The sequence below is a fragment of the Apis cerana genome, linkage group LG3 (assembly GCF_029169275.1).
Source record: "Apis cerana isolate GH-2021 linkage group LG3, AcerK_1.0, whole genome shotgun sequence".
NCBI lineage: Eukaryota > Metazoa > Arthropoda > Insecta > Hymenoptera > Apidae > Apis > Apis cerana.
In genome coordinates, this window is record NC_083854.1 from 178,182 (window position 1) to 194,752 (window position 16,571).

The following is a 16,571-nucleotide window of genomic DNA, read 5'->3' on the forward strand; positions in this document are numbered from 1 at the left end:
TTTTAATAAGTTTTCGAAACGTACCCCTCTTTTTGTATTGGCTCTGGGTCTTATATAATATGTTTCACACAACACAGTATTTTCTAGGAACCTATCTACCATGTTATAAAAGGGTTACTTGTAGTTATATGTATTAATATATCTAAATAGAATTAATATTTGTCATCTTTAAAAAATCGATTCTACAGATTAAAATGAACAAAAATATAAAATTGAAATTATATAAAATTTTATATAAAATAGATTTATTTATTAATTATTTATTATATTATAAACAATTTAAATTCATATTAAATAAAGCAAGTGATATAACAAAGATAATCTCTCTATTTGTATCTTATTTCGTCTTACTTTTTAAATTCTAATAATGTAAAATTTCAATTGCTTATAATGAATCTTAATAAATAAATTTATTAATAAATAAATTTCAACCATGTATTTGTTTTTAGATTTTTTAAAGATATTTCATGAATATAATAATTCTATACATATATAATAATTTAAAACAAAATGAATTCCGAATAATTTAAAACAAAATGAAAGTTTTTGCAAAAGAAAATTTTATTTAAAATTATCTCAAAAATTTTCTGAAATAATCGATGTTCTCACATTTTTGGGATATTTTGTATATATATTTTGTATATATATATTGATATATATATATATATATATATATATATATATATATATATATAAATATCCCAAAATATTCCAATCACAAAATACATAGTTTATTGTATATTGAATATATTGAATTACAATGAAGTATATTGAATATTATAGTTTATTCATTGTTGTAATATAATTTTTTATTTATAAAAAAATATTTGTTATATTTATATTTAACACATTTTTTTTATGTATGCTTGAATTTATTATAATATATATTACATATATTATAATTGTACTCGATCGGTAACACGCTATCATCTAGCGGTTTGATTAAGCTGCATTCCATGATTGGTCAATGCTTTTTGTTAATAACTCCTTGATAAAACGATAACAAGTTTTTGCAAAAGAAAATGTTATTTTTCTAATTAATTTTCTAATTAATGTTTTCATATTTTTGAAACATCCTATGTATAAGAATTACATATATGATAAAAATTATATGTATGATTATATTTTTATTTGTTTTATTTATTAATTAATTTAGTCGATAATTAGTTAGCAATTTTGATATTTCGAATTTAAAATTTCTGTATTTATTGTTTTAAATTTTAAAAAATAAATATGACTTTTATGATTTTTAGATATTTTTACATAATATTTTAGAACGTATATGTTTTCATGTATATGTTTAGAACGTAGGACAGAAAGTCTTATTCAATAAAAAATCTATTTTATACTTCGTTTGTGGTTATATTCTTCAAATTCCTGACACAAAAAAAAAGTTTATATCATTCTTAACGATTGGTAGATGTCATTACAATACAAAATTGTAATAAAATTTTGAATGGCAACGTGAAACATTTTATACATATTCTGAATTCTATTTGTAAAAAATAAAAATAATTCTATAACACTTCTTTATCATACTTCATGGGTAAGAAATATATAATTTATCATATATAATATATAAAGTACATAAAATTTATAAATATTTTTTTTAAGGTTTACCACGAAATCGTGGAAAAAATCAACAAAAGAACTTATCACAATCAATCGTTAAAAAAAAGAATAATGTTACCACTCTCTCTCAACCTATTCCAAGTACAAGTACAAATATATCATATATTAATGAAAAATCGCAAAACTTTTCAACTGATTCTATGATTTTTGAAGAAGATAATCGCTTTATTAATAATCTGATACGATACTTTTTTGCATTAGATAGAGAAAAACAAATTGTCAATAAAACTCGTATAATTAAAAATGTTTTTGACAATCAAGGAAAACATTTTTCTAGAATAATGAAAAAAGCAAAAGATCTTTTGTCAAAGGTATAAACAAAATTAAAATTTATTTAATATTTTAATTAATATCGTGCATATGCTTATATGTTCATAGATTTTTGGATATCAATTGATAGAACTTGAAGGTAATAAATATATGCTAGTAAACGAAATAAAAAATGAATTACCACATATTTATCCATGTGCAACAGAAAGTAGCCAACAAGTATTATTATTTATAGTACTCACTCATATCTTTATGCAAGAAGAATCCTGTACTGAAGGTAATAATGCTGTATATAACAATGAAATATATAGAATTATTTAAAAATGATCTTATCTTCAATGTAATGTAAAATTATTTCAGAATCATTATGGGATTTTCTTACTAATTTGGATATTTCCTGTTTAGACAATCATTATCATCCTTACTTTGGTAATGTTAAGTACTTAATAAATGAGGTAAAAAGAAAAAAATATAAGAAAATTATTTAAATAAATCAAATATAAAATTAATATTGAATTAAAATTTGTTATATAGCTCTTTGTTGCACAAAAATATCTTGATAAAACTATACTGGAACAAAATGATTCAATTAAAATAGAATTTAAATGGGGTCCCCGTGCTGAATATGAATTTTCTCGACGTGAGGCTTTAAATTTTGTATCAGAGGTAATTTTAAAATTTAAGTTAATTTTAAACATATGTAATCTTTTTAATAATAAAATAAGTATGATTCTATAATAGATATACAATAGACGTCCATTAAACAGTTGGCCATTACAATTTAAAATTTTACTTGCACGAGAAAAGTTAAACAAATCTCATTAATATGTATTTATTATTATGAATGCAATAAACAAAAATTAAAATATAAATTTCCTTCTTTCTAAATATAAAAATAATAATGAATTCCTTTTGTAATAATATTTTGATAATTGATTATGTTTCAATAATTTGAAATTGATATTATTAATTATTATTAAATCATATGCATAAAGAAATATTTTTATTAATTTAATATAATATTATACAACTATACAATTTTCATAAATATTTCATTTAAATTATTTTAAAAAATTATTTGTATTTTAGAAATTATGATTATGACAATGTGGTAACTACCAATAAGATATAAATAAAAAAAATATAGTAATATTTAATATAATATATAATATAACTAATAATAATATTAATAATATTAAGAATATAATTATTATAATATTATATTTTTTCATATAAATAAGTAGATAATAAAAAATATTTATAAATGGGAAACATAATTATTATTTATGTTGTTTATTTATTTATACATCAATACTTAATTTGCTTCAATAACTTAATTAATTACTTTTTAATTTAAAAATAAATAAAAAAATACAAAAATTATTTTCTAAGTAAATATAGAAAAATTAACAATTATTATGTGAATATATGATAATATGTTGATATTAGATGAATTTATTCAGATGAAATTTGTTCATTTCAATTTTCATTTTATATTATTTAAAAGAAGATAAACTTCTTTTTAAAAGAAGTTTAAATTTTTTTTTCTCTTTTTTTTTTTATTCATATTCTCTTGAATTTGATTTTAAAAAATATTACTCCATTTTTCTTTTCTATATTTTCTTTAATTTCATTTGATATAAGTTATATAAATTATAAAGTAAATCTACTATTATTAATTAAATTAAACTAAATAATAATAATAAAAAAAGTTATTTATTTATTCAGCTATTAATTATTCTTTGCAATTAATTTTTTTTTCATTTTTTTAAATTACATTATAAATTAAAATACATTATCAACTTTTTAAATATTTTTTTATATAATAATATTTTGTTACTAAAAATCATTTTTAATAAATCTAGATGCTAGAGAAGTATACTGGAATATTAAAATTCAAACATTGAGACAATCATTTTTTGTTAATTATTTATTGATATTATCTATTAATGCTTATATTAATTTTCATATAATAACTGCAAATATAATATATTAAAAATTTCTTTTAATGAAAAATTTAAAGTAAAATAATATATTTATTGTAAAAATTTAAAATAATACCAATTTTATGTTTATTATTAATATATTATCCTGATATTCTAAATTGATTTATTAGTATTTATTATTAAAAATTTTTTTAATGAAAAATAATAATAAAATCTATTTATTATAAAAATTATAAAATTATAAAAATAATATCAATTTTGTTTATTAATAATTTAGTGTAATTTTTAATATTATCCTGATATTCTGAATTGATTTGTTATTATAAGTATATTTATTTATTATTATACTTATTAATTTATAAATATTATTAATATTTATTAATAATAAATAATAATATTATAAAATAATAATATTATTATTAATTTCTAAAACTGAAATATTTTTAAATAGAATTGACAAAATTAAATTTTTTTTGGTTTTATCAAGCAATTATTTTTTGAATAATCAAACAATAATTAACAATTATTTTTTTAAATGTCCCTGAGAGCAGCCATAAAACTGCGATGTTTAAAACTCACGCATATATATATATATATATATATATATATATATATATATATAGTCTTTAAGTCAGTAGAAGAATCAAAAGAGATCTAAAAGTGCCTACTTTTAATTAAATTTAATCGGATTCATATTTACATTTCTAACTTTATTATTATGTCATAATAATACTATGAGAAATGCTTGTAAATTAAAAGTGTATATAAAAACAAAATAGAAGAATATAAAACTTTGAATCATTTTTATAAACTTTTTTTTATATATTTTATAGATAAAGAAGTTTCTCCCTCTTTTCAAGTTTCATTGTAAATATTATGCTTCATCATATTATCTTGGTATTTTAATAATAATAAAGAAAAAAATATAAAAAAATCCTATCGTAATAATCATAATTTAATAATTGTAACAATATCATGATACTAAATGTTTTAAGATAATATAAATTATTAATAAATGATAAATTGCAATAATTACATTATTTAAATATTAAAAAATAAAAAATGATTTAATTTACAATTTATCTATTAGTGTAGAAATGCAAACGCGCAGTTACAATCGAAGTAAAAATCAGCTGGGCGAGCGAATCTATGTCAAACTGGGGGATCTAAACTAGCACGAGGCTTTATAATATACTCGGTATTCAGTATTCGATCGTCTTTCTTAGTAGGTGATAGTGCGGTATATTCGGTTTATATTATCACGTATTATCGTATTATTGTTTTGTTTATTTTTATGAATCATTTACTTCATATTTTCATACAAATTATTCTTAATTAACCTAATTTTTATCAGTGATTTTGCAATCATTAAACATATATGAATTATAAATATACATACATATATATATACATACATATATATATACATACATATATATATATATATACATATACGTACACAATATATACCAAATAGAAATACAAATATGTTTTCATTTTTTAAGTTAATCAAGAAATAAATTCCACAATAATGAAATAGTTAATTGCCAAATATAAAAGTGGTAAAATTGTCAATATCTATTAATATCTATTAAACTGTAAATGCTTAATGAAATTATAAAACAGCAAAAAAATAATAATCAAATTATACTATATAACTATATTTATTATAACATTACTTACATAATCAATAAGATGTGGAGAAATTGCGAATATGATCGTTCGCTAATTATTCATACACAAAAACAAAAAAGTTTCATAGGAAGTCAATTTTTTTTTACTTCATGACATTTAAATTTTTTTATGCGCAAATAACTAAAAAGATTGTTTCGAATGTTATATATATTGTCACACAGAAATACGATTTTTTAATATACATTATTACATATAAAATAACATTTAGTGGATTATTTTGTGTACATAAATATGCTATAAATATATTCAATGCTTTTGTGATAAAAAAAAACAATGCAATAATATTATTACTAAATTATTACTAAAAAAGAAAGAAAGAGAAATTAAAAATTATTTAAAGTAACACATAATTCATGTTATTCATTTAAAAATATAAATACATAGAATTCAACAAAATGTTCAATTTATATCAGAATTTAAATAAAAGAGATGATGATCATAAAGAATCAGATGTCACAGGACATGATAGATTTTGGCAGGAACGTCCGAAAACGCGTCGAAAACGTCGTGCTATCAATCGAAGAACTCAAAGTGCCATTGAACTCGATTCTGAAGCTATAATCTCTGCTCGAAGTACTCTTAGGCGTAGAAGAAGCGCAAGCATCGAAGACGAAGATAGTGACGAAGAAAAGAGTTATCAATTGACCAATAAAATTGACAATCTAGCCAAAATATTATTTAATCGTGTATCTGCTGCTCGAAGTTATAAAGATTCTGATGTTAGGTATGTCCATTTTATAACTATTTTATCTCTTTTATGTATTATTTTTTATATATCATATATTATTGAAAAGATAAATAATTATAGCAATAATACAATTATCATACATAATATACATAATATAATAACCGCTTCTATGCATAGTTACACTATATTTCCAGTAATATTAGCTTCCTGCAAATTTCTTTGTTCTTATTTTTTGTTCTAAAATACTGATTTTTATCCATATATAGAATAATATTTATTTTGATTATGTTAACGTTTATGTATCGATCTCTATTTGGAAAATTAATGAATTATTTAATCAATAATTAACAAATGTTTATTTATCGAATGCAGGATCTCAAAATGTTTTTGTTATTGGACTCTTGAATTGGTCATTGTCTATCTATATTACAAAATAATATATCATTTAATCAACATGTAGAAATATTTACAATACCATAGAAATGATATCCCTGATATATATGATTTTTGGAAAGAATATAAAAAAATTTAATAATGTATAGAAATTTTCCGATTTTGTTGTATTATATAATTATAATCTACATGCACGAAATAATATTATTAAATTACAGTTTCTCATTCATAATCAACTTTTGTCACTAAGATATTACAATGTATTTGCTACTTACACATGATATAAAAAATGTTAATAAAAATATATATTAATAAAAAATTAATTTATTTTGAAAATCTATAAAATTCGCTTTTTCACAACAAGATTTCGTATAATCGTCTCATTTTATATATAGCAATCATACAGTTATACACTATTACAATTATATGTAAATAATGTAATAAGTTTTTATGTTTACAATATTTTTCTGAAAAATTTCGTTTCATGAAAAGTACTTCATAATATTATTCACTTGTTGTTACTTATACATTATATTATATATTTATACATATATTGTATATTTTCACTATTCACTTACGTTTTATTAAATCTAGTTATTATCTGATATAATAAAATCGTTATTATCTGATAGAAGAAAATAAAGAAGTTTGACAATTATATTAAAAATAAAAAAATCTTATAAAATAGTTATATATATATTTGTTTCTTTTTTGTTTCTATTCTCATCTGATATGTTCATCCAATGTTTAATAATAGAAAAAAATATATAATATAAATTTTTTTACTTTTGGAAATTCAACACAAAAAACTGTATTTATTAAAAAAAATATATATATTTATTTTTTTTTATATCATCGCATTATTTAAACTGTTAATTAAAATTTTATATTGTAAAATTTAAAAAAAATTATTAATTTTTTTATTTATAATTTTTTTTAATTGTATAAGTAATTAATATAGTAATTAATATTTTATCAAATGATAATCTTTACAAAAATTATAAATATCAAATATAACACTGATATTGTTATCATTATATTATTCTGGTATTGCAATTTCGGTTGTCTAAAGATTGTTTTATATTATATTTGCATAATATATTAGATTTTTATTTTTCTTAGAATCTGCCTAAAGATTTAGATTTAAAATATTTTAAATCCATCTATGAGAATTATTATATTTTATATATATATATATATATATATATATATATATATTATTATACATATATTATATATGTATATAAATTAATCTATGAGAAAATATTAAATCCATGATATATATTTTGAATGCCATTTGTTGCGATGTATTTATAAAAACAAGTATAAATAATTCATATGTCACGCAACAAATATATGCTTATAGGGAAAATTTTATATAATAGTAACAATCTTTTTTATAAATATTTCAAAAACTAAGGCCAATGATTAGATGTATATTAAAAAATTCAAAATGATAATTTCTAATATATTTAAAAATCATCAAAATTGATAAGAAATTTTTTTATTTCAAATAGTTATCAAATGTTAAAAATTATAAATGATTTTAATTTTGGATAAATGCAATATGTATTCCTTCCAAATAAACTAAAATTTTGAGAGATGGGAGAAAAAATTTTTGATATAACATCGAATTCTGTCTATGTGTCAATGTCTAACAATAACTAACGCATCGCATTAACTCGTCTAACGCATCGCATTAACTTGCGATCACTATCAATAATTATTATCACTCAATATCTATTATTTTTATAAATATTGCAGCATGTGACATCCAAACTGATTAAAAACCTATTTTATGAATAGATTTAAAATCTAGTCTCAAATCTAATATCGAGTTTTCATAAAATTCTAGGGAATATAAAAATAAAATATAAAATCTTTACGCGACCGAAATTATAATAACTGAAGTTACAATGAATATTACAATTATTCTTGATCTATTATTGTAATTATAATCTATAAAAAATTTTCATTTTAATAAATTCTAATAAATCTGTCTATCTGTCTAACTGTCCTATCTGTTAAATATTTCGAATATCGCTTGTTGCGATGTGTTTATAGAAATAATAAACGCATTATGCTGATACATATATTGCTTATGCATATATATATAAACAGAATTAAATATATTGTACCAAAAATTTTTTATTAATATCTCGAAAACTGATAATATACAATTAATTAATATTAATATTTGATTTATTAATATTCGAAACTAAAATTTTATATTTAAGATTCTTTTTCTTTTCATTATAACTCAAAATTTTAACACGTTTGGCTAAGAAATGTATACAATAGCGTTTTTTCTAATTTTTTAATCAGGGACATGAATGTATATAAATGTCGTATATATGAATATATGAATATATTACTAATATATTGAATTCTATCCAAATGTTATTAAATAATAATTGTTTATCATCATCAATTATTGAATATCTACTTATAATCAGCTATATATATATATATATATATATATATATATATATATGGAATGGAATATCCCATGTACAATCATTTTGTTAAGATAAAATCTGAGTTAGTTCTTCAAAAATTAAACATATTTGATTTATTAAATAATAATACGATATCAAGTACAAGTGAGAGTACAAAAAAACTAATTTACAGATAAAAATATTTGACATTAACATAATATTAACATATATCGATTGCTAGTATTTTGAACACATATTTTAAATAGAAACAATCTATTAGATCTGCAAAATATTAAAATAAAATAAAATAATTTTTAAACAATTTAAATTACAAAAATCATCAAAATTACAATGATAAACGAAGAATAATGTTAATATTCATTGTAATTTCGATAGCTCAAGAATTATTTTATATTTTATTTTTGCAATTTATGATTAGATATCAATAACAATTTTTAACAAAAATGATTATATAATAATCGCGAATTTAATATATAGTATTGAAAAATTTTCATTAATGTTTTAGAAACTAATAAATATTTAAATTAAAATTTTACTTGAAGTTTGTTTCTTTTCTGCTTATCCAAATTTATCGGTCAGCCACTTTTTCTAATTATATTTTTCAAATTATTACTATTAATATTAAAATTTATTTCAATATTAGAACTTTATAATTATTAAAAATGTATATTGATGAATTTCGATGTTATTCTTATCAATAGATATCTATTGATTAAATATTTCTGATACTTGTATATAAACTGATTATTTTTGATCATAATACATGTATGATACATAAATATATAAACACTTGATATAATAGTCAATAGATCAATAGTCAATCATATTTCGAGCGACAAACATAACAAAAGTGAAATTTTAAACTTTTCTTCAATGACAACAGAAATAAATGATCACAATTCACGATATATAATTGATCGTCATCACGACTATTTAAAGAATTTGCAATCTTCAAAAAAACGAATACCAATTGTACAACAACGCAGGTGACATTTTTTTTTATTTTTCTAGATTTTTTAAAATTCAGAAATAATTTAAAAATGAAATAAATAAGAGAAGTTAAAATGAAAAAAAACAATAAATAAATACATGAAAAATATAAAAAAAAGATGAATTAAAAATAGAAAGAATGAATTAATTAATTTATTCTTGAAATATCAACATAATTATATATTAATAATTATTATCTTATAAGATCAAATCTTTGTATTCGTAGAGAACGATGGTTGCTCGCTAAAAATGCTAATGCGACTAATACAATTTGTAATCGTTGGTGTGTGCATTTAGTTTGTTATTGCTATCATTTGAGGAATCGTTCATCAACGCAAGAAATAATTCATAAGCGCAATTATAATTTTTCAAACAAAGCTGAAAACAATATTGTTGATTGGTAATACCATTTAAATTCTTTTTCTTTTTTACTTTTTTTTTTTTTTTTTAATTAAGTATCATAATCTTAGTATTGTTAATTCTATTTATTTTGTATAAAAAAAATGGTTAAATACAATTAATTAAAATTCTAACAAAAACAATCTATCAATTAATGAAAATAATGTTTTCATTAACATAAAAAAAATAATATTTCATTTCATTTAATTCATTATTTATAATTTATTCCATAATTATTTTACGGAATATATTATAATATATTCCGTAAAATAAACAGAAAATTACATTGAAATTAAATGAATTTATTATGTTTGAAAATAGGAATGGAAAGCATAATTATACAGAATTGGGTCACGGATCATCTATTTGTGAAGTTGTTGGTGAATGTATGGAAATGGAGAAGAGGTCCAGGGATCGTGCCTTATCAATTTGTCAAACTTATGTTTGTAAAACATCACGTTATAATTTCATTAAACAGCTAAATAATCTCGGTAAATTCGATTTTCTACATTTATTAATTATGTATGAGATGTTTAAAAAATGTAAATAGAAAATTTAAAGAATAATTTTAAAAATTAAAATTAGAAAATTGATATGTAAAAATATTTGTTAAAACTCATTTTTTTATAAACAATTTAATTTTTAAATTTAATTAAATTTCAATTTAATTAAAACTCTATTTCATTTTGTTTTATCTAATAATGCTAAATTCTTTATGATTAAATTGTTTACTTTAAAAAGATGAAGCTTTGATCTTTAAAAATTTAGACAATAGTTTAGTACTTTTGCATATTAACTTTTTGATTATTTTAATTTTTAGAAATATTTTAATTTTGTATCACATCATTCGAATATTTTATATAAATTTTAAATACATTAATATAACAATATAATATAAAAACATTATTATTATCTTTAAAACAAAGGAATTGTTATTTAATAATTTATTTCAATTTATAGGTTCTAGAATGGACAAACATTGGTTCATAGTCAGAGATACTTTTTTAAAAACCGATCGATTGATTACGTTAGCTCCATTGACTAAAAACTGTTCATTGAATATAACTCCAATGACAAAAAATGTTTTGAATGATTTATTCTTAGCCCTACAACATCCGTACATATGCCCTATATTTGATATCGATTTTCTTGAATATGATAATAAAAATTATGTAATTGTAGTTCAACCAATAAGTCAAGGTAGTCTGAAAGATTTGATATATGGGGTAAGTAATCATGATAAATTGAATAATAAACAAATTGAGAAAATAAATAAAGTGCTTGAATATTATATTTTTATATTGAAATGATTTATAGATCGAAAGAACAGGTTGGAATGAAGATTGGAATCAAAAATATAGTTCTCGTGGTAAAGGACTTCCTTTACCTCAAGTTCAACAAATGGGACGTCAAATACTGGAAGCATTAATTTTTTTAAAAGAAAAAGGATTTCCGACTGTAATCCATTTGCATTCAGGAAATGTGCTCATTCAAAATGGTGTCGCACGTCTCGCTGGCCTTGAAAATACGCTTCTTGGTTTTACCAGTCGAATATATCCATTAATTATTTCTCGAATACGACAAACTATTTCAATTGACATGACATGTTTTGGTAAGATCAATTTCGATTATAGTTTAAATATATTAATTTGAATATTTGTCATTTGTTATTGAATATTTAAATATTTGAATATTGTATTCCAGGTCATATGCTATTTGAGATGTGCGCTGGTTATGAATTACCATCATTTAAGCCAAATTCTATTCATCTATCAGATGTTGAAATGTATCCTCAAGTATAAATCATATTCTTTTTCCTTCTTTTCTATCTATTCTTTATTTTTTATTCTTTATTCTTTATTTTCTCTCTATCTTTTTTCTTTTGCTTACTTACTTTATTATTAATAATATTAGATTATTGTTCAATTTATATATATTTAATAAACTTAAGAAATACTATTAGTGATTTAATTAGTATTAATAATATTTGATTACTAATATTTTTTATAACAATAATGCATATAAACAATTAAACATCTAATAAAAAGTTAGACTAGATAATCTTAACAAAATACATTAAAATATCAATTTTTATTTAACCAAAATTATTGATTAAAATGTTTACGTATGCAGGTCATCGAGTTATTCAAATTCATATTTGATGAATTATCTAATCGTCATAAGATTATCGAGGAAATTCTTGTTCATGATTTATTCAGAAATATTGATCTTCGTGAAATGCGAAGTGCTCCCGTTACGGTATGTGTGAATTCTTAATATTTTTCTATTTTAAATTACAATGTTAATTTTCTTTATAGTTATTTCGTCCAATCTTAACGCCGCCCATTGTAAACTTTCTCGACAATATTAAACGACAAAATGCTAATAAGAGGTAATTTGATGTATAATAGAACATTTAAATTATTTTTTCGTGTCTTTTTCCATATTTTGCTAAAAATTCATTTTGCATGCACAAACAGGCAAAGATCGCGTTCTATAAGCGACGTCTATTTGACACGCAGATTTTGGTAATGACACGAAGCATCTGATTAATTAATGTAAAATTCTGAAACTAATTTAATTTATTTTTTTCATATTACAGAATTATACATTTCGATAGTATCAACATTGATATGACGTCTTTACATAGACGATATTCCATTTGTAAAAATTCTTTACTTGACGAAATCTACAACGAACTTTCAAATACAACTGTATAATTATAAAAATATTTATTTTGTTGCTATTATTATATTTCTTTACAAAAATTGTTCTAATCTCTATTCTAGTAATTATTCAATTTAAAATTTAATATAATATATAAAAATAATATATAAAAATAAATAATAAATGAAAAAGAAAGACGCAAAAAAATATATATATAAAAGATAAAAAAAGATAAAAAACTGAAAAAAAAGACACAAATGTTACAAATGTAATATTTTTTATTAATTAAAATATTAAAAGACAGTTAAAATACCTATGTCTGCGAGAAAAAGTAGAAAATTGATAAAATATTATTTTATCATAAATATATATAAGAACCATAAATTCAATCTTTTTCGTCTTGAAATTTTTTTACGTAATTTCTATTGGATTATATTTATTCTTAACGAATTAACATATAAAATAAAAATAAATTAAAAAAAGAATCGTCGCGATGTTATTAAATATGTCAAAAATGATTGAACTTAATTTAAAAAAAAATTGATAAAATGTTTTATAATAATATTTTAATTTGTTTCATTTAATATAAATGTGTTTCTATTAATTCATAATAATACTTTAATATTTTTATTTTTCAAAACTAAAATATGTTTTAATGGTTTAAATTGAAAAAAAAACTACTTTTTTTTCAGTTGAAAATCATTTTACACTTCTATTGCATAATACACAAAATTTTATATATAAACATAAAAATTTACAACACATTACAGAATCTATAGAAAAAAATTTTTTGTATAAATTTATACATAATGTATATATCATATTAGAATCAATGAAGTATCAATTATTTCTATAAAATATCGAATATTTATATGCAACACTTATTATGGAAATATATATGAAATTAATATACATGTATGTATATAAGCAGACATAAGATTGATAATAAAAATAGATATTATTGCTTCTTGATGATCTTTTTCGTTTAAATGTATAAATTCAGTTTAATTAAAATACCGATTTCTTTTAAATCCTAAATGGGATTGATTTTATGTAAACACAAGTATATATGTGTATACGTTAGAAAATTTCAGTATGAAATAATTTAATCGGTTATTTTGTTATACATTTTATGATGCACCAGCTTCTAATTCACTCGCTGGTGTATCCGGTTCTTCATCATTATAAATATTTTCCGCCATTTGCCATACTTGCATTATATTGTCCTCTGATACAGAACATATAACCCATGGTTCATTAGGATTCCATGAAAAATCACTGATTTTGGCAGTATGACCACCATGAATAAACTATAACAAATATAATTAAATAAAATACTTTTTTCAACAAATTTGAACGACATTATTTGTCAAAAATATAACTATGTTATTATATACCAGTAATTCAGGTGGTCCATCTTCAGCATCTTCACTGGATTGTTCCTCGCCAATTTTACTGAGATCCCATACGTGCAAACGTCTATCTGTTCCACTGCTAGCTAATATTGTCTCATTATGTGGAGACCATTGAACTTGAAAAATTTCATCTTTATGAGATTCAAAAGAATGTAATTTCAATTTAAGATTCCTCAAATCCCAAAGTGCTACTGTTTTATCAGCACTGCCAGTTGCAAGAATAAATTCTGAATATGGATTAAAACTTAAGCAATTGACTTCAGCAGTATGAGCATCAACTGTATGACTTGGTTTACTGGTATTATTACATCTACAGAAATACAAAAATATATTTAGAATTTCCAATCAATAATTGGAACTTCATTATAATAATATTTATTTTTATTAATCATTGATATAAATATTTAATTACCTTGTGTCCCAAATCATTAATTTTTGATCATCTGCCACAGATCCAAATAAAGATTCATGCAACAGATGCCATGCTACATCTTCAACAACAGCAGTATGTCCAGTAAAAATTGTTTTTGCATCTATAACACGATTTTCTTTAGGAGGTGCATTAATATCCCATAAGCAAATTGTATGATCATCAGATGCACTGAGTAAATATCCATTTAAATTTGGATTCCATGACAAACCATAACCTTCCTTTTGATGTCCCCTTAATCTAGTATAGAAATATTAATATCACTATTATATATCAATTCTATCTTCTGATAAACATATTTAAATATATTTACCTTAGATCAGGTTGACATTCACCATTAGGATCTGGTTTACTTGGATGTTTTGTATAATCAAATACAAGAACATCACTGGATGGTGTTTTAGTTGCAATTACACATGGATTTTGTGGCATATACCGTGCTCTATTTACTTCTCCTTCATGATTTATTTTTATTTCAATTTCTATTTTTCCACTAACAGAACCAAATCCTCCAAATTCTCCTTTTTCATTATCATAATGAGATGCATCAAATTGAGCATCTTCATTTGGTAATTGTACACTAGCTATAAGCAAATGATTTTGTTCATCTGAAGTATGAGTTCCCAAAATAAGACGATGTACTGAATAATCTTTTCCTTCTGGTCTAGTTACATCTGGTAACCATTGGGCAGTTAAAGATGGCCATTCTAAAGCATGTGTCATTACAAGATCATATAAAAATGGAGTATTTTTTTTCCATATTTTATATTCTTCATTAATAACTCTTTCTTCTACAGCATCATCAAAAGTTTCTATAATAAAATAATTTATTCAATAAGATTAATAAACTTTTTAAGAAACATTAAGATTCAGATAAATATTACAAATATTTAAAATAAATAGTTAAAAAATTTTCATGCGATGTACAAAAAAAATATTCGAAATAAAAAAATTATCTAATTCAAATATCTTTTATTATAGTTTGATATAAAAATTACTGATTATAAATCAATCAGTAATTCAATCAATACATTTATAAAAAAAAGCACTATATAAAAAATAAAAAAATCAATATTTTAATTAATGAAACTAATGAAAATCATATTCTTTTTGTGATATAATATAACCTATCAGTATAATTCTATTATAGATTATAATATAAAAATATTTTATACTATACATAGACAGAAACTAAATATTGACAAATTAAACGATATTTTAAATACATTTTATTTCTTAGAAATTTATTTTAAAAAACTTTATCGTATCATAATACAAAAATATTCTTTAAAACAATAAACAATTATAATTACAGAAATAATTAGAAAACGTAATAAAGTAATTAATATTATTCTTACCACCATCTTTATCTCCCATTGTTATATTTTAATGAAAATTGAATACTAATAGTATACTTAACCCGCCAAAACCGCTAAATCTAACCAGATTTCATTAAAAACGTAAGTGTAAGTAAAAGTACATACTTGCTTAAAAATGTATGCCGCGTTTTCATTATATCATTCAAAATTTTATGCGATACATAGCTTAATTTATATTTAAATTAAACATTTTATATTATATATTATT

General features: G+C 20.6%; 3 protein-coding genes across 15 annotated transcripts; 2 read left to right on the forward strand and 1 right to left on the reverse strand.

The window, feature by feature from the left end:
• The first annotated feature begins 933 nt into the window (after positions 1 to 933).
• Positions 934 to 2,774, forward strand: LOC108004077 (non-structural maintenance of chromosomes element 3 homolog). The gene is made up of 6 exons (XM_017066738.3): positions 934 to 1,546; positions 1,615 to 1,943; positions 2,011 to 2,179; positions 2,263 to 2,357; positions 2,437 to 2,568; positions 2,644 to 2,774. The coding sequence occupies exons 1-6, from the start codon at positions 1,543 to 1,545 to the stop codon at positions 2,725 to 2,727; spliced, it is 813 nt and encodes a 270-aa protein (XP_016922227.1). The 5' UTR covers positions 934 to 1,542; the 3' UTR covers positions 2,728 to 2,774.
• A 2,222-nt stretch (positions 2,775 to 4,996) lies between these two features.
• On the forward strand, positions 4,997 to 13,203 carry LOC108004111 (slowpoke-binding protein). 13 transcript variants are annotated; one of them, XM_062073219.1, is made up of 10 exons: positions 9,883 to 10,069; positions 10,300 to 10,473; positions 10,794 to 10,963; positions 11,433 to 11,698; positions 11,790 to 12,084; positions 12,177 to 12,268; positions 12,606 to 12,731; positions 12,791 to 12,864; positions 12,953 to 13,000; positions 13,075 to 13,203. In XM_062073219.1, coding segments are annotated over exons 1-10 (1,359 nt in total). In that variant the 5' UTR covers positions 9,883 to 9,956; the 3' UTR covers positions 13,076 to 13,203. The 13 variants fall into 13 exon arrangements, 10 of the variants coding, with proteins under 10 accessions (XP_061929200.1, XP_061929206.1, XP_061929199.1 ...); XM_062073216.1 differs by lacking the exons at positions 9,883 to 10,069; positions 10,300 to 10,473 and adding an exon at positions 4,997 to 6,267; XM_062073222.1 differs by lacking the exons at positions 9,883 to 10,069; positions 10,300 to 10,473; positions 12,953 to 13,000 and adding exons at positions 4,997 to 5,088; positions 5,957 to 6,267.
• On the reverse strand, positions 12,176 to 16,502 carry LOC108004112 (chromatin assembly factor 1 p55 subunit). The gene is made up of 5 exons (XM_017066788.3): positions 16,343 to 16,502; positions 15,298 to 15,796; positions 14,967 to 15,224; positions 14,537 to 14,864; positions 12,176 to 14,449 (listed from the first exon to the last, which is right to left on the reverse strand). Exons 1-5 carry the CDS (start codon positions 16,359 to 16,361, stop codon positions 14,270 to 14,272), a joined length of 1,284 nt encoding a protein of 427 aa, XP_016922277.1. The 5' UTR covers positions 16,362 to 16,502; the 3' UTR covers positions 12,176 to 14,269.
• Between the last annotated feature and the right edge of the window lie 69 nt (positions 16,503 to 16,571).

Excerpts from the sequence above, each read along its gene's own strand:
- LOC108004077 (XM_017066738.3), top strand. Across the intron at positions 1,944-2,010 it reads CAAAAGATCTTTTGTCAAAG|ATTTTTGGATATCAATTGAT; the intron begins GTATAAACAAAA and ends ATATGTTCATAG. Across the intron at positions 2,358-2,436 it reads TTAAGTACTTAATAAATGAG|CTCTTTGTTGCACAAAAATA; the intron begins GTAAAAAGAAAA and ends TTTGTTATATAG.
- LOC108004111 (XM_062073214.1), top strand. The coding sequence starts at position 5,939 with ATGTTCAATTTATATCAGAATTTAAATAAAAGAGATGATGATCATAAA. Across the intron at positions 10,964-11,432 it reads TAAACAGCTAAATAATCTCG|GTTCTAGAATGGACAAACAT; the intron begins GTAAATTCGATT and ends TTCAATTTATAG. Across the intron at positions 12,085-12,176 it reads AATTGACATGACATGTTTTG|GTCATATGCTATTTGAGATG; the intron begins GTAAGATCAATT and ends ATTGTATTCCAG.
- LOC108004112 (XM_017066788.3), bottom strand. Across the intron at positions 15,225-15,297 it reads GAATGTCAACCTGATCTAAG|ATTAAGGGGACATCAAAAGG; the intron begins GTAAATATATTT and ends TTTCTATACTAG. Across the intron at positions 14,450-14,536 it reads ATGGACCACCTGAATTACTG|TTTATTCATGGTGGTCATAC; the intron begins GTATATAATAAC and ends TATTTGTTATAG.